The following is a 23,879-nucleotide window of genomic DNA, read 5'->3' as shown; positions in this document are numbered from 1 at the left end:
ATCTCTTCCCAGCAGCTCAAACCAAAGGCAATGAACAAAAGTCAGATGATGAGATTCATCACTTCAGGTGCTTCTCCTGTCTCCAATCCAAGGAGACTGGAACAAGGAAAAGCAGCAGTGGAATCATGGTGCTTGCAGTCATTTCCAGAAGCAATACAAAAGGATGCTGTCTGCCAGTACTAACTCCCTTATCTTGCCAGGATTTCTTGGCAGCAGCAGTGGAGTACTCTGTTCTGTGTTTTCTGGGATTTAGGAAATGCTAAATCACTCAGAGTCTGTTCAGTTTCTGCTCTAAAGAAAGCAACCTGCTCAATACTGTTAATGTGGAAATTCAAACCAATACAACTAAATCATCAAGAATGTTTTCAATCCTGTCAAAGGTACTGCTGCCTCCAAATCTATTCCCTTTTTTTGGGTGAAAATCAGAGATGCACCTCCCTGCTGGCAGAATTTTATTAGGGCTTAGTACAGGAAGGGAACATCTAGAATTTAGTAAATGTGGAGAGATTCCCAATGTCTAGCTCTCCCTGACAGCAGCTGAGTATTCCACATAAACAGGCCACATTGTTCAAAGAAAAATAAAAGGGCACTGTACAATTTCCTTAACCAAACTTATGCATGTCCAGCAAATGGCAGCATCATTCCAACCAGGATCACCAAAGTCTAAAGAGAAAAATTTAAGTTACACTTTGTGGAATTCTTTGCCAAGCACTGAACAAGCAAACAACTCCGCCATGGTCTGCAAAAGCCCACTGACAACCAACCCCTTTCACAGCACTTCATGCATGCTCTGCACTGATTAGAAGCCTCCAAAGATATGCATCATCCTCTTTCTTCCCTTCCTTCCTTTGTTTTTTTCTGAGCAACTCTGCAACTCAGATCACCAGAGCAGAGGACTGGTACTGGGCTGAGGATATTCACACTCATCCTTTAAACCCAATTCAAAGAAGTTTGGGGCACAAGAACTGGGCCATGCCAAACTATCTAAAATTAGAAAATTCAGCTCACAGGCTGCTGGCTTGCAATGCAACTTATTCACTGACATAACACCAAAGAAACAGCACTGCAAGATTATTAGCACTGAGTTATTTTGCCCTCTTTTGCTGTTTTGGTAAAGCCCTTACAGGGCTCCCAGCACAAGAAATCCTGATCAGAAACTGGCTAGCCCCATATTAAAGTCAATATGAATAAATCAGGACTTTTCTCTCCTGGAAGCTGCATCAAAACCATCACACTCCTGGCTAGAGGAAGCCATCCCAAACTAACTGAGGCCAGGTAAGGGATGCTCTCCATTCAGACACAATGTACCATGTCCCAGAAGATTCATATGGGGATATTCTGGAGGTTCCTGTGCACACAGGAACACAGATGCTTTGCATGCTCAGGCCCTGTTTATCAGAGGCCTTATTTAAAAACTTCATCTTCATCCTTATTAAAGACTCTGTAAAATGGACTGGCAAATGGTATGATGGAAAAAGACATTCCACTGCTGCTGAGATAAAACACAATCTTCTGTGCTTAACACACTTTATGCCATAAATACAAGCCAATACAAGAACCAGTAGCATGGTCAGTGCTATCCTCAGTGAGCAAATTATTTCATTAGCAAGCAAAAGGCAATGAAAACCTTGGGCTCAAATGGAGATCCAAAAAGCACAAGACCAAGTGAAGACCCCAGGTGAATCCTGGTACCAAGCATTCCAAGTCATCCTTCATATAAACCAGGACACATAAAGATTTGTGAGTTTTGAATACACATAAATACACACACATTTTACATACACATTTTCCAGGACCTGCTTCACACCACTGTACTTTTCAACTTGTTCCATGACAGTAAAATTAAACCCTACAAACACTAAGTTCCAAGAAATGCCTTTTTTTGCTGTTTTTTAAATGGAGATGTGAGCTAGAATACCTGACACAATAGTGCATACAAAATACATGGAGAAAATCTTCTGCTTTGCAAGCTAAGCAGTGTTCATGTGTGCTTGGTGCTGTCACATTAGGTAAAGTATGGATGGATGGAAACTTGCCAAGGGAAAGTAATGGAAAAGCTGCTGGACCACTCATTTAGCACAGCACTGCTTCCAAAAATGCCCTTAATGACTCAGGACTTGTACAAGCAAAGTCGCCTCTGCTCTCCTTTGGGAGTCCTGGACATCAAGGCTAACAGGGTATCTAAGCTGTGTTTTGTCTGAAAATAAACACCACCTGCTCCAGCAGACAATCCCTTTGAAAACACAGTAAACATGGAAAAGAGTGAATTAAATATGAAACAAGAGCAAGATAACCTAGAAGGGCATTTTCTGAACCAAATCTGGGTACAACAAGGAAACCAAACTTGAGAAAACAAGTAGAGGCATTAAAACATTTTGGCACTTCACAGTTCTTGACTGCCTTAGGGACTGGAGAGGTTCACATCCTAATTTCCAAAGACAGCCTAAATAAATTTGGGAGTTTGCAGTTCCACATCAGGAATGCTTTCCTGGCTGTTAATCTCTATTACAAGTCCTCTGCAGAAAGGTATTAAGGCCTTCAAGGCAATCCCTGCCTCAGAGCTGTTTTCCATCTGATACAGGATCAGCATCCCCAATGCTCTGACCCATTTTCTCAGCCACACAGCAATGCAAACAGATTCTAGGGGTTTTTAAATGATGAATTTTTTGTATGAGCTTGAGAGGCTGCTCTCTATTTTTTACACAACTATACCATGATGATAATTGTATTCAACAATTGTATGTAAGTGCTGTAATGTTATAAAATTTCTACTATATTTCTTAAGGGCAAAAACCTAAAGACTGTGACAGAAGACAGAATCACAGCACTTCTGCCTCAAATGCTTTACTATCTGCAAGGCTTACATAACAAAAAAGCAGAGGTACATTTTTCTCTTTAAAATAATGAAATTTCATACAGAATTGTGAATCTGAGTTAAGGAACCTCCAGAGGCAGTGATGCTTTAGGCCTTTTTCTTTCCCTGAGTTTGAAGAAAGCAGTAACACTTACATAACACGGAGGAGAAGTTGTAATAGGCTGGGCAACCCCAAGTATTGCAAGAATATTATATTTCTTAGATGTGATATTGCTATTTAGTACCCCACTATCTTTAAGTACAGTTCTAGGTAGAACTCAGCCTCCTTCATGTCTTTAGCTACAAGACTAAAAGACTATATAAGACTATAAAATTAGCAGTGATAGCTACAACTTAAAGATGAATGCAGGGCGTCCAACAAAATAAAAGGTTATCAACTTCAAGAGAGCTTTACAAAATACTAGGTAAAAGGAAAAAATCTCTATAATGACTTTGTAGTCAGTTAAGACAAGAATAACTTAAGGAATTAAAGAACAAACTGTGGAGTATTTTATATGCTTTGTTTTCAATGTAATAGAAAAATTCTCCATTTTGTTCCCAAACAGAAGAGTAAGTTTGGAAATGGATGGGTTTGCTGTGTACTAAAGAAAAAGCTAGGATTAAACTCCAGAGCAGACATACTTTAATTTCACTTATGGGTTAGCTACTTCCAACACATGGCTTAATGAACTTATAATATCTGTAGGATTTTATGTTCCTTTCAATCCTCCTCCTCCTCCTCCTCTCCCTCCGAGCTGTGTAATTCTTCTTATCACCCACGCCTGCAAACTGTGTCTAGTATTTGAGTCTTCTCCTCCTCCTCCTCCTCACACACTTACTCTTATCAGACATGTATTTGTAAAATATAAAGATTTTATTAAGTTTTCACTTTTAAAATAGGCAAAGGTATTTCTAAATGTGTTTTTTTGGATATACATACTATCTTAAATGAGGAGATGCATGCAGCTTGTTCATCCTCAAAGAGATATTAGGGTGTTTCAGAAAGGTGCATGATTAAGTTTTCACTTTTTCTGTTCTATAAAGACCCTTAAAAAGCTGTAATTTCAGTTGTCTTAAAACTAATTCTTCAGAATGTTACCACATATTTTCCGCCAATAAACTAAATTCCTTCTCTAGAAAGTTTAGAACCAAGCCTAATCCAACCCATGTTTTCACTGCACTTGGCACCAATTTCAAGTATTTCCCTGTTTTGCTACTTTACACAAGAAAAGGGAATGCAATCACAGCTAACAGTATCCCAGGTTCTAAGACTGGAATGAAACAAACAGCTGTACTTTGTCAGTTACGTTTCTGTCATTCAGAATAGACATATATTTCTTCTCTAAACTTGCATGTTTCTGGCTACAAGTTTAAAATGCATCACATGAAAATTAGATGTGCTCTCCAAAATATTTCCTTTTGATTAAAGATTGAGAAATTGAAAGAAAGGGAAGAAATCATCAGCAGCTATCTGATACATTACAACTTACGATAATATATTTGTGTCAAAACATCAAAAACATCCCCATCAGGTTTCCTCACTAAATAAAAAACTGCTTTAGGAGCTTTACTCTTGTAAAATACACATTGCATTGTTCTTACCATACATGCTGTACTCCAGATATCAGCAGGTGTACTGTAACCTGCTCCTATTAAAACCTCTATGGATCTGTACTGTCTTGTCTGGATGTCTTCTGTGAAGTGTTTGTGCTAAAATAGAAAGAACCACATTAATGGGAAAAAAAGGACTATAAAAAGACCTGTTCTAAATAGTGAACAGCTAAAATGATGTAGTTACACTTACCACCCAGCAGGCATTCCCCAGGTCAGCAATTTTAACTCTAATTTTATCTGCATTTCTTGGGTCCAGTGGATTCACCAGTAAGTCAGCAGCACGAGTTTTTGCTAACACAAGCAAAATGCAGAACAGTTAGAATGTTAAGCCTACCATTCATTCTCTCTAAGCAGTTTTGCCTTGACACTTTGTTCAGCACTGACATACACTGAAGACATGAAAATAATTTGCTGAATGTTATAAGAAATTAAAGCAACATAAATAGGACTTCTTCCCCTGATTTCTAAATATCCTTATACATTTCAAGTGCAAATTTCTTGCATTTTTTAGCTGCCAAATGACTATTACTACAATAACCAGAGGAACTTCTAAGCAAAACCAGTGTATGTTTCCCAGAACAGATTCAGACAGAAAATGTGAAAACTTCAGACTCCAAGAACTCACCCACCCACCACACACATGAAAGATTTGTTCTTGGAACAGTTTGGTTGAGAAAATAAACCCTGCAGTTCCATGCCTGGCCACACTAAATAAAATCTGGCTGAATTCTTCCTTTTTTTTTCTTTTTTTTTTTTTTTTTTCAGTAAACCTATCCCAAGGGGTAAAAAGACTCACCAAAACCTGGCTAACTTGAGACCCTAAGGGCTGTCACCCTTTTCACAAATAATTCAGCACTTAAAGTTCTCTGAAGGTCCTATTTGCATCAATTATGAAACAGACTAAAAAGGCAGAACTTTGATTAATCTTGCAATCTTTGGGGGCTCTCGGGACACTGAAACCTTAACACCAGTAGAGGTGCTGCTTTTCTCTGTTTTGACATTCCATCTGCTAGCTACTAAACTGGGAAGAAAGCAGATTACTTAAAAGCAGAAGACAGAAGCAGGTACCACAAATCACAGGGAAGCACAGGACTGGTCTCTGTTTCCTTGTCCCAAAGCTACAAGGTGTAAATTGGAAACTGAAGGTAAGATAAGAAAGAGGTACTAGATCCAAAAAGCACTTGTGACTGCAGTGACCTGATAAACTGGTGAAAGCCTTGCAAGAGGAAAATACACCAGACATGGGACAAGGACAAGACTGCTGGATGTCTAATGGTGAATTAGGAGTGACTGAAATCAGATGGAGATCTTCCACTGCTGGCACAGGAAGCCTGAATGGGTGGTCAGAGCACTGAATTTTACCCAACCAGAAAAGAAAGTGGCAGAGGTCCACTGGAGCAGAGAGGAATGAAAATACAGGAGTAAATAGCAAAAAGCAGAGGGAGCAGTGACCTCAACAAACTTTTTTCAGTCCCCTAAAAAAGCTGGAATGGAGCCCAAGACTCAAGTTTATAAAGAGCATCAACCTAAGGACAGAAGTAAAACACCCAGAAGATAGAACTAGTAAGACTAGTAAGCTTAATACTGAAGTCTTCCCTTAAAAACATGCTGCATAGTACAGTGCAATTTTGCTAACACAATCACATGCATTACTGAAGAAATAACAGGACCTTGCCCAGTTCAGTAGTCTTTGGGGAAAAAAAAAAAACAAACAAAAAAGACAATCCTGGATAAATCCTTCCCACACATGTTGTTGAAGGACTGCAGTAAATAAAGTCAAATGAAGTGGGGGGAAAAGCCCCATGACTAAGACATTTGAATATGGCATTACACAACAGCTTTCTTCAACCTTTTCCTAAGAAAAGGACCTGAGCAGGCAACAGGGAAGTGCCTACACTTTTGTGTTTTTCTAAAAACTTAAGATGCTTAAATCCTGTCTCTTCTTGGATTCTGTATTTGACAAAGATCATTTACAACTGAAAGTGAAGTCAGAATAAGTGTATTTTCTAGAAAGTACTCACAAAAAAGCATCCAAATAAGCTTAGCCTGTGCACAAAATTAGTGAATGCCTCTGTGTCCTAGTTCCATAAAAACTAAGAAATATCACCTTAATTCTCACAATCTCTGCATGACAATGTACTTAGCAAACATTCAAACACTGGAAAGAGGAGGAGGAAAGTCGTGAGGAAATTACAGATCTATCTTCAGGGCATTTGGTCACGCAGAGAAAACATGAAAAAGACAAAAACTGCTCATCCACTAAACACAAATTGGTTTGTGCACGGAATAAAGCAAGAACCCCAAAAAATTAAGATGAGACCATGCCACTTAACAATGCATAGCAATGCCTAGAGAAAGAGGAACAAATAAAAGTCTACTTCAGTACAAAAAAAGCAGAATAAAGATATGGTGAAAAAATATGTAGCACCATTTAAAAATATTTAATTGCCTCTAATTCCTGTATGCTTCTTTCTAAATACCTTCATCTGTTTTACTACTGTTATCCTCAATGTTATTATTGATGCCATTAATATCTGTAACATTCAGCTTTTCCTCCTTCTTCAAAAAAAGCCAACTATCAATGAATTTACTGTCTTCTTTCTTTGCAAGAAAGGTGTGTGAACTGATGGGATAACATCAAGGAGGAACAAAGTAGGTTCTTTCTCCAACATCTTTCTCCAGCAATGGAGCTAAGATGTTTCCATGAGGACAAAAGCAGCTTTAACCTCTGAAGACATGAGGATTTTACACACCACCCCAAGAAAACAGCAGTGGAGTATTTCTGCCTATATACAGCTGGTAAAACAAAAGCAGACACTACCAGGCATCTAGGAACCTCCTCTATATTGTTTCAGGCACTTCAGAGTGTAAGGAGATGGACTAAAAGCCTTATTTGCCTGGATCTTCCAGAAATGCAGTTCTACTGAGCTGTATTTTATTTCACATTTCTTACCTTACCCGTCAGATCCTGCAACAAACTCTGTGAATTGTTCTTCTAAAGTCTTAAACCAAGAAATACACTTGACTGCATTTTTCAATGCAGCTCTAATTCATCTGTGACAATGCTGATGGCAGGCTTGGTGATCTTCTCCCTAAGCTCCCATTTTCTTCTATCCACTTACAGATTTAGGCTCTCAGTATTTTCTTTATTAAAGCTGAAACCCATATATTTATCATTTAACCACTGGCACTATAAATAAGACCTATGTGTAATATCCTGAAGCTATTTAATTCAATGGCAAAAATCCAGCTCTTTGCAATGACACCAAGATTTCACCTTCCATGTCTTTAAATGGATTTACAGGCAAAAGTCCTGGACTGATGGCCAGAATTTAAATGCCTAAACCCATGCTGAATATAGAAACACCATAATGAGTTGAGGGTTGGCAACATGCCCTGTTGAGTATTAATAAAAGGTTAAGATAGGAACTGTTTGACACAGAAAGAACAATTAATGAATGAAAACACAGCATAATACAGAATTTTTCAATATGACTGAGAAAAGATGTGACAAGAAGTAACATATAGAAGCTGCTGCCACACAAGTTCAAACTTGCTACAATTCTTCTAAAACAATTTAGAGTACCAAGCAGTGGAACACATTTCAATCACAATAGATTATAATTTCATTTGTCCATTTAAGAACAGGTATTTTTCTGTATAAAAAATACTTTTTAAGTCAACAATAAATGTTACTGGGCTTAAAAGATGGTATATTACTGACTTGTTATCAAAGGACATCAGGTTACATGATCTCATGCTCATCTTCTACCTTTAAACTACAGGAATGATGTTTATTTGCAACTACAGATTTCCTTTTCTCTTTCACGTGTAGACTGACTTGTCAATGCAACTGTTTATTCTACAATAATTTACCTAATACCCCTTAAAAGCAACTTCTAGAGTGGAAAATAACCCATGAGTCACAGTTCTGCAAGAAAAAACATCCAATTCACTTAAACAATCTTTTCTTAACCTAACCACTGCCTTTGTATTCCATTTACCTGCCTCTTTTATTCAATACAATACACAGCCATGCAACTAGACAAAAGCCATTAAGAGGAACACTTACTTTTTGGCAAATCCCCAGTGCTGGAAGCTGAAACCGTTCTGCTCCTGTCATGAGATGGGCTGCTCTCCTCCCTTTCAGTTACAGTTGATCCTTCAGACACAGCAGAACCACAGGCTACAGACTCCAGAGCCCCAGAGAACACCGACGCTGAAAATTCCGAGAACTGGGACTCTGGAATTTTATGACGTCCATTTGGCAATTCACCATTAAACTGTTCATAGGAGCTGCTATAAGAGTAATCACTTTTTGCACTTGGATCATCAAGATTATACTCCTCTGGATTTGGACATTCTTCCTCTTCTTCTTCTTCATCTTCAATCTGTTGTTCCAATAGGAATGGGCCGTTCACAATATGGCCATTTGTTTTGGGGGATTCTATCCACTTAGGGTCTGTAGAGTCAGTGTTGACAAGTTCCTGCTCAACATCATCATCTTTTTCAGTGTTTTCCTTCTCTGTGTCTTCTTTTTCATCCTGATCTTCTGCTTCACCTGAAATTTTTGGCAAGTAACACATTACATCACACGTCAATAAACCAGACTAAAATTAGGCATTCATCATTTTTAATTCTTCAGTAACTACCTGACTTCTGACATATCACACAAGGAAACACTGAATATCACTGAAATATGCAAAGCTTAAAATCTAAATTAAAGGCAAAAGGATGGACTAGTAAGACTGTTGAAAAAATAAAAAATGGGAAGTGGTTCAGGAGGAAACAATCCAGAAGAGAATAATGTTATGAAGGGAAGATGAATCAGGCCTTGAAAGTAAGCTTTTAAAAATCTAGAATTCAATCTATGTCAATGGAGTCATCACAGAAGTAAGAAAACTCTCTGTAAGAGTAGAACAAAACCAAACCCAACTGAACTACAGTCTCAGCAGTTACATCTTCATCAGGATTGGAGAGCTGACAAGAAAATCAGGGAAGCCAGAATGGAGCTGGACCATAACGATTATTTTAACAAGGAATTTTAAAAAGACATATCAAAAATTTTGCTGAAGAAGTTGCAATCTTTGTTACCTGATAGATCTTTACAACAAACACTGTAAGAAGAAAAAGGGAAAGCAATGATGACTCCAACTACAACAATAATAATAATATAGAAAAATGCATCTTATTTTTCTTCTACTTCACCAGGATACTCAGTTATTCCACTTAATGTGGCATGGTGCCTGTTCTGTTGAATTTTATACGTGCTTTTTTGAATTGTTTATAGCTACTGATGGCTTTCTTCACTTCTGTAGTAAGTCTGATTTTTCTTTTACCATGTTAGGTTTTGCAGTTACAATTTTACCTACAGGAGAAAATGAACTTAATGACTGGAGATTTTGTTCACTGCACCAGATGCAACACTGCACAGTTACTTTCTGCTCTGAAACAGTAATGGGGCAATAAAAACAAGAAATACTAACCATCATCATTTCCAGGTTCTTCATCTACTACCTCTTCTATATCAGCTGTTTTTAGTTTCACCTCTGGGTGGTACTCATCTTCTTGTTCATTTGATGGTACAGCTGAGGTTACATTTTCTTCTATTTTTTTCCTTTCAGCTTCCCGCTCTAGTTCTTCTATTTCCTGCAGGCGTTTTTCTAGCAGCTCAGCTTGCCTCTTCTGTTTTTTCTTCAGTTTTTTCTTTTTGTTTTTGGATATTTTTCCAACCTGAAATATTAATATCAAAGAAAGAAAAAGTAATTACTAATTTTCAAGGCATCTCACAACTAAATTACAGTTTGATTATAATTTTTTTGAAAATACTAGATGGCAACTAATTTAATAATTATATTACTTTTTCCAGTTTACTTCAAATCAAGAATGATACAGGATTATATGAGGCAAAAATCCACCAAAATTTTACACAGTTAATCATATTTTTACATGGTCCTTATTAGATACAAGAGCAAAATACATCTATACCTCTAAGATGCCATAATAAAATTCCCATGATCCTATAATCTTGATAAACACAATAATCTTGAACTTCAGTCCAGGTTAACAGATGATACTGTATGTGGAAAATAACTGGGTATCATATTAGCTGTTTACATGTAAATTTAATACCTTATTTCTCTCTCTGTATAATACAGGTAATAACTAGCAAAAGTATTCCGAGCAAAAAGACACAAGAAAACTGAAGAGACTGAAAACAGCAAATTTTAAATAAAACCTGGTTTTTTCAGCTATTTTCTTGTGAAAGGAAAGCATTTTTATTACTCCCTTTTGGCCCAAAACATATGAATTACAAACAGCAGATGGCCATTATGAAGTTTCTCCTTTTATATAACGTAAGGATTGAAACACTCAGGTACAACAACAAGGAAATAAAAAATGAACACATCAGAGCCTGGATTGAAACACTTCCGATTTTAACTGAACCGTGGCTTCTATTTCTACTATCTGATAAATGAGATCTATCCATTTTTCATTCATTGCTTAAATGTCACAGTAAGAAATCCTCATATAATCAAAAAAAAAAAGTACAAGGAACAGAGAGAAACATTTCCTCAAAGGCAAATCTGTTAATCTCGTTATTTTCATAAAAATCCATGGGATCATCTAAACAAGACATTAAATTTCACAAACCCAGTAATTTTCACCCATGTTGTATACCCACTGAAATTATACAGAAAGCAGCTTTGACCACAGATATTTCTGAACAGCTGTATCACCACTGGTGATTTCCTACATGCATATGGCAAAGAGATCTTTCAAATCTCATAAAATTGCCTCAACTTTCAGGCCTTGATGATTAAGGCCTTTATGCCCTTAAGATATCTGCAATGCACAATATTTAGTGCATTCTCCCATTTTTGTCAGGATTTGGACAAATGGGTTATTCCTCAAGAGAAGAAAACAGCAATGCTTAACTTGGTTTGACATAGCTATAGAACTGCATGTCTGTGAGAATTTCCATCACAGAAATTCTGTGCTTAAAACTGCTAAAGCCACAGACATGAAAAGAAAAATGTTCTTTGAAAGATAAAAGCTTTATTCAAAGGAAGCTCTTAAAAAGGGTTGAGGATACTAACAGTCTAATACATATTAATAGCAAGAGAAACACAGAAAATAAGGCAGTTAAATTGTATTATATAACAATACTTACAGGCTTTTGTTGTGGAGCTGTACTCACTAAAAAAGACAAAAAATAAATTGTAAATAAAATAAAGGTTTTCTTTTTCAAAAAAACTCTATAAAAGCAAAAACAAGGAGAAATAATTAAAAATATTTTAAACCAAATAAGGCAGTGTTAAGCTTACTTTGTTAGCCAGATTTTTTACTTCTTTACAAGTAAATGCTGCCTGAAATCAGCATTTGATGTCTCCATTAAAGCATCTGGGATTGGAAGGAGCTAGCAGCTATCTGTGTTCACTGCGTTGTGCTTGTCAGAGAGCTCATGAAATTAAAAAAAAAAAAATAGGCTGAACCCTTAAGAGAGGATAGAAATCACAGAATGACTGCAGAGCAGTCACAGCTCAAATGTATGTAGTCAGCTGGCAGAGCAGGTACAGACTGGTTTAAACAGTTCAGGGAATATTAGCAAAGATACAACTACTATGTTGCACCCAACAGAAAAGCCAAATACTCATGTGCTTTACTCTGAAACAAGGCAGTTTGATTGCTAGGGCTGGAGGCATGAAGCAGTGCCTAAGGCTAAACACACCATGTCACAGAAAAAGCAGCTCCAGCTTGGGCCCCTTCCGAGCAGCTCTGAGCAGGACCCCATCAGTGACTGGCTCCGATGGGACTGCAGTGCTCACTGTCACACTCACAGAGCACCACAAGCCACGTTAAACCTCCCCCTGCGATCAAATCCAACAGAAATCACCAAATATGGGAGACAGAAGCAAAGTGAAGCAAGAGGAACTGAACGGGGGAGAACCTCTCACAAACTTCTTGAGACCCAAAGGCCTATGGCAATTAAGGAATGACAAATAAAACACAGAGTTGTTTTCTAGGTTCAGATCCTGCTGCCAGACTCAGGGGAAAACCTGCTTGAATATCCCTGAAAGGGCAAGGTTTTCAAAAAGATTCCTAAACCTGAGCACTATCATTGTTATAAAAAGAGAAATTATACATAACCTATTCTTGCAATGCAGTAAAGAAAACACACGCTCAGCTCCTGTGTGGAAAGCCATATATTTAATTACAATTTGCTAAGAACCAAGCGTGATAAGAATGCCATTCCTTAAAATAATACTTATTTTAATGTCAGGAAGCAATATAAAGGCTGCATGAACAAAAACCAAGTTATTTCCCACATAAATAACAAAATCTCTAGCTATGTGATTACACATTATGTTAAATTCAATATAATACATTCACCATTTATAAGATTTTTCATCTAAAATATATAATGGTAGGAAATGGATCCTGATCACTGTATTTGTTACCAATATAGAAAGCATTTTTAGCATACCTCAAAGATTTTAATCTGTGATATATTTTCTGACAATATTACAAAGGAAATTACATTTCCACTGCCTGTAGCTAATGTACTCAATTGATAAATTAGTAGCAACCACAGTACTAAAAATATATAGTACATACTGCTAAAAAGAAAATCACTAGAAAAGCCACACTTCCTCCTTGTTTGTCTTTGCTTATTGCTGTTAACTTCTTTACTTTGGCTACTCCTAGATAAACATAAGGTGCAGTTCCTATCAAAACTCTAGGCAAGCTTAACATAAAACATTTTATACCCCTAGGAAAAGGGGCTTATCATGAGTTCAGTTAGGTACAATAAATTCCATTTTTAAGGGTGCAAAACTATGAATGCAAAACTTTTCATTGCATCTGAAAAGTAAGTTACAACTGACAAAAAGGCAGATGATTTCACAAGAATGGTGGTGAACTTAGAACCAGACATAATTTAGGTAAGATTAGTAACTGTTGTCAATATTAGAGATGTAAGCTTCCAATGTGACTAAAACCCAGGCATTAAGGCTTGTGGGATGGGAAGGGAGTAAGTTCACATCAATAAATCTTTTTCTGTTACATGCAAAACCAGTACAAAATCATTACTCTGATAGCTTCCAGAGCAGGGATAAGAATTCAACAGACACGCATTTTTCACAGGCAATTATTTAAAATGTCAATTCTCACTGGACAAAATACTGCTAGCAATAACATACTGATGGCAGCTTCCCACATTGCATTTAAATATCCTGTTCATACCTGCAGAGCCAGACGGGGGAGGAGCCCCAGCCTTCTGCCACTCGGTGGCCTCAGCAGCCATCCTGCGCACGTAGGCATCGTCCACACACATCAGAATGTTCTCGGGCTTTATATCCGTGTGAATGATCTTGCACTTGCTGTGCAGGTAATCTAGACCCTGAAGGACCTGATTACAGAGGGATTTTTAAAAAATCTGCTTGAAACTGCAACTAAATTTAATAAGAAACTCAACCATCAGCAGCATTTTAAAATAAGCCTGATTTTATCCCACTGCTCAAAAGTACACAGAAATTGGAAAAAATGTATTACCAAATAGTAGCATAAACACTTAATTTTACACTGCAGCATGGAATTACAAAATCTTATGAAGCAGAATTGTTTGATGCACAGTAACACCAGTGCAATCTCACCCCACTGAGATTAAAATAAAGTTATCTTAGACAGTAGTAAGAGTTCAGTTCAAATATTGTAATTCAAACCTTCAAACTGTTAACAATTGTGGAAAAACCTGATTACAGTATTAACAGAACTTACCTGTCGAATTATGCTTTTAACACAACGGATGGGAAGGCCTTGATAATTGGATTTGATTATCCATTTTAGAAGATGATGTCCAAGTACTTCAAAAACCATGCAGACATCTGTAATTTAATTAAGGATAACTTCCAAATAAACTTGTTCATGAGATCAACACAAATGTTTGCTTGTGTTCTGGCTAAAGGAGTCATCACCCCCTCTGGAGGGAAAATGATTCCCCCTAAAAAGAGCATGGTAAATGCTCTGGTACCTTGCTTCAATTGTATATAAACCCATACAGAACCAATGTCCAACTGCAGAATGAAAATAAAACATTTTAATTACACAAATCTTGTCCATTACTTCCACATGTTAACAACAGCATTAGGGTGAATAATTAAGAAAGTACTTGTAAAAAGTAACCAACTCATTTTTCTTTTCTTTGAGACAGCTGAAAGTACTGATTTGGCCTATGATCTCTAGTTTTTAATAAATACTAAATTATATTAATAGAAGGTTTTAATAACAAAAGTGTGCAGCAACCGTGCTTTAGAAAATGACCCATAATAACCATTTTTTATTAAGCTCAATAGTCACTTGACAAGAAATACTAGCATAGTATGAGAATGGGTCTCTTAAAGCCTACAGTTTCAACTGCAGAGAATAATGACAATCACCACAGAACTCTCAAACAAAGAAATTCAGAACTCAGAAGCAACATGCAAAAAACATAATGCCAAAATGTTTAATTAGACACAGCGTTTACTACTGGCCCCTGACAGAGGCAAACAGTCAATTATCAGGGGAGATTATTAGGAAAAAACATGATGTAGGAACTTCCTGCGATTTCTGCTTCAAGGGCTTTCTAAGTTAAGAGATTCTACACCTACATGCCTGGGTGGTTTATCTTTCTATTGAGAAAATCTTCAGATACTGAAGATAATTTAAAGTTTTACCATCCACAACATTCTGGCAAGTTACACAATTAGACTACATCCAATTAATCCTCAAACATGAGCTGGGAATGACCTTAATGTACCTGGAAATCAGAAAACATGTTAAAATCTTAACTACATGATTCTATAACCTTGCAAAGAACAATGCAATACAAATAACCAAAAATTAACTGACGGATAATGCAGGAAAATCTCAATGAATTAGACTATGTTAGAGACCATTCATATAGAAGACCACTTCCACACTGTTAGAAATCCCAGCTAACTTCTCTAGGTTTTATTAACTAGAGTCTTGGCAATGACCTTAAGAGTCCCTGTCTTGTGTTAAAACGAGACTTACCTTGTCTGTCAGTTTATCACACACATTCTTCTCAAGTACCTACCTATACACATAAAGGTAGCTCAAGTTTTAACATCTGCATCCTCTATACTGAAGTTACATCAGCAGTAAAAGGTCTCAAGACTGGTCAAAGCACAGTGTGAAGAACTGTGTAACAAACTGTTAATTTCATTTCACATTTCTGAATTCCTGTATTAGAGGAGACACTGAATAGTCATTTCCCACTCACATCAACTGGATGTGCTCAGAACTCTGTTCCATTCAGAAGAGGAAACAGTCTTGGTTACTTTACTCCACAATGAACATAAGTCACTAGTAGAGCACACAGCCATCATAAAGGAGGAGCAGAGAGCATGAGCTCTGCAGGGCTTATTAACTGAGCCCACACAGTCGAGTTGCAAAGCTACAGCAACCCAGATTGCAAAAAGGACACTGCAACATTCAGAAATGAAATACAGGACACCCGCCCACAGTCCTTCAGACCACTGCTGCTGCACTCTGCAGTGCACATTCCTGACATTCCTTGCAATTACAGAAATGTTAAGCATTGCCAGTAACCAGAAGAGAAAGGGATGTAAACAGCTGACAGGCGAGGGAGAGCACCAAGAAGGAAGATGTAAGAGGAATGGCAGAGGAAGGCAGAAAGAGGGAAGATCATCAGAAAGTGATGTCTACCTGAAAAAAAGAGATTGCAACATTTTGCAGGGGGGACTTGGACAAACTCAAGGAACACTCCATACTGGAGAGACAACTGGAATGGAGAGAAGATACAGAGCAGGCTCAGTGTTGGGAGCAGGTATGCAGAAATGTGCCTGCTGTCTGATTTACTATCCTGATCTGAAAAACAATAACCTTAAGCCAGACTGTCCAGAACAAGGAGTTTGGGAAAAGCTCTGCATAACTACTAGGAAACCAGCCTTGCAAGTCCCAAGATCCTCCTACAGCACCTAAAACTCCTGACTGATGAGAAGGTCCAAAAAGTCCTGCAGCAAAAAATCCCTGAAGCCCACCTAGGAGACATGCTTCTTGTGAAATTCTCTTCAAAGCAGCACAGGGGATGTCTCACAGGAGGAAACTAAGCACAGCAGCAAAAGTGAGAGTAACTCTAACATTTATCAGCTGACAGGGTTAGCTGTAACAAGTACTGAGAGCTGTTCTTTCCAGACTCAAATCCTACCTCTATCTATCTATCTATCTATAAATACAAATTACTCAAGCATTTAGAAACATGACAAAGGATAAAGGCTAGTTAAGCTCTAGCACCAGCACAGAAGACTTTAGGATGCATCTCAGTTGCTTCTGGATTGGCAGCATTTAGACACTATGACATTTAATTAATACTCTATATTCTTTGGAGATAAGTTTATTACAATCATTCATAACATCAGACATAATGTCTGATTGTGTGGGAATGTTTCCTTCTTTATTTTTTCCACTTGTCTCTCAAAACACTTGTTCCATTATATGATTATCTGAATCTTTCATTAAAAAAATGCTACACTGAAATGAACATTTATTGCAGCTCTAATAAATGTCCACTCCAAACAAACATAATAATTTACACTTATTGAAAATACCAAAGTGCCCAAGATCATGAATTCTGTTATTTCATGAAAAATTCATAATTGCAATATTTGCAAAATAAACAAGTAGGTAAAAAATTATCAGCCTAGTGCAGCATAACACATTATTAAAATTCCTCTATATATAAGCACTTCCTCCAGCTCCTAGGAGAGAGATGACAGTTTGCAGTCACACTGTGCAGGCCAATGGCTCTGCACAAACCCAGCTCTGTTCTACAGCGCTCTTGACAATTTTCCCTGTTTGGAAACTCCATGACATTTTGTGGTATTAGCCATCCAAAGGGTTCACCCACCTCTCTTCTGTCTTGTTTTAGCTTTTAAATGCATTCCATAACCAATAATCAAGCCTCTCTGAAACATATGTTGCTTTATTTTATAGTCAAGCAACAGATATTTAGTGACTTGCCCAAAGGAAGCTAGAAACAGCAGAGCATGGAAAAGATCTCAAATTACTCTATTTCTCTCAACCTGTGCAACTCAGTGACACTAACGTGGCACTAATACAGCATTTAAAAAAGTAAACAGCATCAAAACATTAAAATCAATTACCTGCTCCATCCTAAGAGAACCTACACCAAAGATTAATCTTCCCAAAAATTTAAAAAGGAGCTGATGAAATAATGCAACCAACCACCGCTCAAATAACTCAGGATGCACAAGCTGTTCTCAGGCAAACTCAACGCATAAGATACTCGGTATCATATTTCTGCTGGCAGTCAGGACTTTGACAGACTTCCAGATGCAATTCAAATTTGAGTCCAGTATCAGTCCATCCTGTATACTGGTACTTTTCTGGAAAATGTACTTTTCAGTAAGGCAAGAACATCTGCCTTCTACAAAAAATTTCTGTACTTCCAGTTTTCAACGTGAAGGCAAAACTGAAAGAATAAATCAACATCAGCTGTCCAGTTTTAATCCACCAATACACAGCTACCTGACCCCTTATTTTTCACTGGCATGTGGTCTCTTTTGGCCTTCTCAGTGTAAGTGCTATATTGCAGTAAGATGTAAGTTTGGATACAATTTCAAAGTATTATCACTGACAAAATTTACTCTTCACACCTAAAAACAGCCGTCACGTTTAATACAGTGGTGTACATGTGAATCTTATCAAGAATTTAAAAACATCATTGGGAAATTGCTCTGATAAAGAGATAAGAGTTACTTCTATGTATAGCTATAAATGCATTACTGTAGTCCTTATTTCGTATTAGTGTTTACAATAAAACAGTAAATCAAAAGTCTTGGTTTCTAAAAATAATTATTCTTCAACTGTACTACAGTCAGTAGTACAAATAAAACAAATAAAAACGGGCAAAGGAAAACAAGATTAGACACCAGTCTGTAAGTGAGAACACTTGACCCCACACTCTCATTGTCACCACATACCCAAAGGCTCCATAACTAATGCCAAGAGACAGATGAATGGGATGAAAGCTGCTTGCACACTTCTGTCTGGAAGGATGCTTTCTAGTGAGCATTCAGATTTACTGACAGTCACCTTCTACATTCCTCTCCTAGAAGATGGGAGTTGGTGAAAGGTACCTTAATCTGATCTGCTGAAGGCTGAAGGCACATCACCAAAATCAATGTATAATTAGGCTCTCTAGAGCAGGAATTGTCTCTCTGGCAAAGTGACCCATGAACAATGAGGTCTGCTACTAGGCTCCAAACACAACATGCACACACACAAGTCCAGCTGTAATAGTAAATGAAAGCACAGTAATATAATAAGCTACTAAAATACCTAATATAATTAGCAAGAAGAACTCAGTTTAGCTTGACTCTAAAATCAAATTTATTCACAGACCCAAAATTTACACCGAGAATTAGTCAGTTGTATTTTACTTTATCTCTTTTTCCAACACCCCTCTTCTGTTTTTTTGAAGAAAGCTTTCAAAGACAAAGCTTTACAATCATAGCCAAAAACAAGGTTAACACCTGACCAAAAGAGGACTACATGAACAAGAGAAGCATCTCCATGACTTCACACTTGTCACAAGAAAACTGAAACCAGCTTTGTCATGAATCTGACAATTTCTCTTTACCAGTCTAGAACAAAAAAAAATATTTCTTGTAAGCTTCAGTTATTACAAATGTTTTCAGTAAACTCCATTTTTTAAGTAATCAATCTCTAGTTCTACCAGACCATGAAAGGATATATAAGACTTGTTTTTTAATTTTGCATTGTGTTTAGAAAAGCTAAGTTACTTTCACTCCATAGAGTGCCTTCCACACTGCACTTCTCTTGGCATCTACATACATTTTGGTGTTTCTACTTTGTATATTAAAAGTAAGATTAACTACAGAAAGTCCAGAACTAAATGCTTACTTATTTCAGCAGAATATCTTTAATGAGAATGCCATGTTCTCAAAAGGATACGAATTCCATTCATTCCAGAAATTTTGAAGTCATCAATTAGCTGTACAACCATATCCTTGTTGGGATCATTAGGGTCACTTTCACGAACCTAAACCAAGAATGCAAACACTGACATTTTAGGAAAAAATTCACTTTAAAATACTAATTAGTTAGATTTCCACACAAACTTATCTATTTTGGAGCTTCAGAAAACATATTAACTCATAATAAACCAGATGTTTAGAGGACAATATGTAAAAAACCAAGAGTCTCAAATAAATTCTCTGTGGTTTTTTAAATTCACTATTACTGTTATTATTGTTATTGAACACTGTACTGCAATAGTGATGCTTACACATTTGAGTAACTTTATTTCATCCAAGGCTGTCTCCGTATAATGCTGGGCACTTTTTACGACTTTCATTGCAACAAACCTTTTTCCCCTGGAAAAGAAGAGAAACATTTTCAACGTGTAAGGTGAGCTAAAACAAACATACTTGGAAGGTTGAGAAATTTTAACTAGAATATTTCATAGTCTAATGCATTCATACAGAAAATGTTGAAATTACACTCAATGACAACTTTTAACAAGACTCTGTTAACAGTGTAACTTAGTATTTAATCTTATTTAATCTCCTTGATGCTAATATCTCTAAAAGAGGAATCTGCTCACACATTTTATCATTTAATGAAGGTAATTATATTTTTTCATTAAAGATATAAAAGAAATAAAAATATAAGCTTATTCCTGCATGCTCAAGACAACATGCAAATTCAATAAACAAAGCTAATTTATCAAAGAAAATAGAATTACATTTATTTCTGAGAGCTTTTATAAACTACACCGCTATTCAAGAGCAAAATAAGACTGTAGGCATCTTTCTGCACAAAAAGTTAGTAAACATTTACATAACTTTATCATACTGCAAACAAATAAAGTAATGTATTAAGAAAGAAGTTTAGGTATATGGAAAAAAATAGTTTTCTTACTGCATATCCCAGCATAGCCAGACCGTAGAGAAGTGTCCCCATCCTAGCTTTCTAATAACATGATACCGGCCATTGAAAAGATCACCAATTTTCACTGGATGATAGCCTCCTTTCATGAAAAAACAAGTAGAAAAAAGAATATTTAGAAAATAAATAAGAATTCCCAGGTTTTCAAGTAATTTTCTTGTAGAATAAATTTTCCCCTTCAAAATGTCCTGTACTATAAATAGGAAATATAAAGAAAACTCTAATGGTAAAAATTCTGCCTTGCTTGGCCTGGAGGGAAAAAACTCATGTCCTGTAACTACTGTAGAGTTTATTCACCCTTCTCTCTTATGGCTTTTATTTATGGTAATATAACCATCTGTTCTCTATTTCCTCAGGCTTATCTTTCATTTCACAGACAGTAAAGATCTACATTATTTCTTTATCATATTTGAAGCCTCTCCAGTCAACATATTTTGGATGACTGCAGAATCTCCAACAACAGAGATTGTTTTAATTCCCATTTGCTTTCGAGTAATAAAAGCAGCAATAAAATACTTCCTGAGAAAATGTTAAGAACAATGCAGACTTCATTGATGCTCTTCTACTTGGCTCCTTATCCACAGCAGCAATGCATTTTTCTGACATCTGAGGGTTTTACAGTGAGGAGGAAGAAGAGAAAGAAGGCAGCTCTGGGCTGTATCTGAACTGCTTTTCCATTACTAAAGTCTGCAGTCCAAATTTAAACCACTACACAGGTTCTCCACAGCCCCACTGGGCAGAAGGGCCAACAGGACAGAGCAAGCTGGAGCTCAGGTTTCTAGGAGGTGTAATGAAGCCTTTTATTTCCTTTGTATTTTGGGAGACATTCTTAATCTTAGTTAAACACAGGGAAGACAATGAACACACAAGATTTTTATTCAGACCTTAACACACCAACATCCATAATTTTGCCTAAATTGCAAACAAATAATAAAGGTGCACCATGCAACCCTGCAGGACATCAGCAGCGGAATCAGAGAAGCTTCCAAGGAACCACTTATTTATCTCTTTCTGGTCCTTCACAATGTCATGCCCAACTGTCCTGTAGCAGGATCCTCAGTTTCTGACTAATCCATTTAGAATCAGGAAAACCTCCAACTACTTTCTCGAAGTTTCTGGATCTGTTTTGAATCCCCTGAAAATCTTGTTAGAACTGGTTAAGACAACAATGTGAATTTATAACTTAATTCCTTGAATTTAAAACAGAGACTTCTCTCCTATCTCCTTTTTTCTGTGGGAACAGTGATGTCAAATCTGGATATATTTTTATTCTCTTTTTGCTAATAACATCTTCTGCCTTAACAGAAGTTCAACAGTTCTTTTATGAACTCGCCTATGCTGCCAGAGGAGAATAATAAATTTAACACAACTGTGCTGCAGAATTATAACGATTACACACACAGGAGAAGGATAAAGCTTAAATGACACATTGTGTTAAATGCTGGTGCGTCCAACAAACTCTACAACACACATAGCTTTGATACATGTGTGCAATGGTGTAACTGCAGGCTTAGCAAACAGCAGATACAGATTAACCCAAAAGCTGACCCTTCCCTTGGGGAAGACCTCCCCAGCCCTACCATCACTAGGAAGGAAATGCTCATGAAAGCTGCCAGGACAACTCACCCAGGACAGCAAAATAATACTTTCTTTCCCATTGCTGAGTTGTGCCACCCCTCACAAGGATGCCCACACTGCCAAGCAGGAGCTCCTTATTTCCAAACCAAAACCCAGATCACTTTTGGAACACCTGACTGGATTTACTCTCCAATAGAGAAGGGGGGACCTGGACTTACTGAGAGTAAGGGCTGACTATTATACTGTTCATCTGCAAACAGAAACAGCATCAGCCACAGATGAAGCCCAAGCCTATTGCAGCTTCACTATTACAGAAATTTTGCTGCATAAACGCAAATACATGAATCGGTACTGATACAAAAATTAGAAACCAAACTAAATTTGATTTTGTCTATTTAAGCATCCTTCTAGTAACAGCTGATGGAGATATTTAACAATCTGAGTAAATATAATCATTATTTAAGACAGCTATTGACTGGTTTAAAACAAACAAACAAAAATCTAATTACTTGGTAATTTTTTTCCCAAAAAATTCTATGCAGGATGATGAAGTCACAGATGCAAGAGGAAAGTTAAGAGAACATATAGGAATTCTACTTTTCCATTACTGAAAAGGTATGCATTTGTGAAGTGAATCAAATCTGATGACCTGCAAAATTTATATGAGACTTCCACACAGATACAGCATCCCAGATAAAAATATGTTCCTAGGAATAGTTTAGGCAACCAAGAGCCTTTTAAGTCTGACGCTACAAATAGCTTTTGGCATACTTGTGCTTCAAAGGGTCAAAAATAATGAAAAACTTGTGATGGTTCCTTCCCATCAGAGACAGAAAAGGAAACAGCACAGGGAGGAAATCAGACAAAGACAACAAAGATAATGAACTGAGGCTTGATAAGTTATTTTAGTAAACTCTATGTGTTGGTAGCATAACAATACTATACATGTAAAAATCATGTTGTTTTGATCCCTACACCACTGTCATAACTAATTATAACAACACCCCAGCATATGTGACAGATGCCAACAGTGGGAGCATATATAGCATATGAGTATATATATTTCACAAGATACTTTCCACTGTCCTAAGTCACAGCAGGAGCAGTTTTGGAAATAATCTGTTACCATTCCTGTACATGTTACTCTCTGATTATTCCTAGCAGCAACATATGCATTTACAGGTTGTGGACAACCAGGTAACAACCCACTTAGTTGTGTGCATTTCAAAAACTGGTGTCATCCTATGATGAACCATTTAAGTTCTCCATGATACCAGAAGTGTTTCTAAGTATTAGTAACAATAAAAGCATCTATGCAAAATTACCAAGCTGATAAAAATTATGTGCTTTTGGAAAAACAAGACTGGCATTTGAAAATATGCAATGTATAAGTGGCACTGCTGAAAATGTAAAGCACAAAAAACATCACCCTGTTGTACTGCAGCACACATAGAAAAAAAAGTGTCTCCCACAGCTAGCTACATGCATGCAAGAAGGAGGGTCAGAAAAATGAGGTCATTATTCCTGAATGTCTCCTGAATGTATTGGTAATTGTAGCTGGCTCATTCTATGTTTGTATAGGGAATTATTCCCTTTGTGAACTGGATGAATGGGAGACATCTCCAGGGGGCAGCGAAGATGATCAGAGAAGCAAAAAATTCCAATTACATCCATGACACAACAGACTCTTGAAAACAAAAAAATTACCAAGTGTTTCAAGGCTTTTCAGAGAAGAAAAACTAGCTTTACAAAGCACCCCTCAAAAAATCATGCAGTTGGATGTTTGATAGTTCCATTCCTTAAATAAATATTT

At 36.9% G+C, this 23,879-nt stretch overlaps 1 protein-coding gene across 3 annotated transcripts in view; it reads right to left on the bottom strand.

Annotated features, from left to right (window-relative positions):
* The window catches only part of SRPK2 (SRSF protein kinase 2), a 128,421-nt gene that overhangs the window by 14,447 nt on the left and 90,095 nt on the right, over positions 1 to 23,879 (bottom strand). For all 3 annotated transcript variants that reach the window (XM_059847382.1, XM_059847384.1, XM_059847383.1), the window contains exons 4-13: positions 20,462 to 20,570; positions 19,827 to 19,914; positions 19,493 to 19,580; positions 14,249 to 14,355; positions 13,715 to 13,880; positions 11,643 to 11,668; positions 9,955 to 10,201; positions 8,541 to 9,029; positions 4,659 to 4,759; positions 4,457 to 4,564 (exon numbers count right to left, since the gene is read on the bottom strand). In XM_059847382.1, coding sequence (XP_059703365.1) covers positions 4,457 to 4,564; positions 4,659 to 4,759; positions 8,541 to 9,029; positions 9,955 to 10,201; positions 11,643 to 11,668; positions 13,715 to 13,880; positions 14,249 to 14,355; positions 19,493 to 19,580; positions 19,827 to 19,914; positions 20,462 to 20,570 — 1,529 coding nt within the window. The remainder of the gene's footprint in view (positions 1 to 4,456; positions 4,565 to 4,658; positions 4,760 to 8,540; positions 9,030 to 9,954; positions 10,202 to 11,642; positions 11,669 to 13,714; positions 13,881 to 14,248; positions 14,356 to 19,492; positions 19,581 to 19,826; positions 19,915 to 20,461; positions 20,571 to 23,879) is intronic.

This window comes from Haemorhous mexicanus, chromosome 5 (assembly GCF_027477595.1).
Source record: "Haemorhous mexicanus isolate bHaeMex1 chromosome 5, bHaeMex1.pri, whole genome shotgun sequence".
NCBI lineage: Eukaryota > Metazoa > Chordata > Aves > Passeriformes > Fringillidae > Haemorhous > Haemorhous mexicanus.
This window is presented reverse-complemented; position numbering and strand designations above follow the sequence as displayed.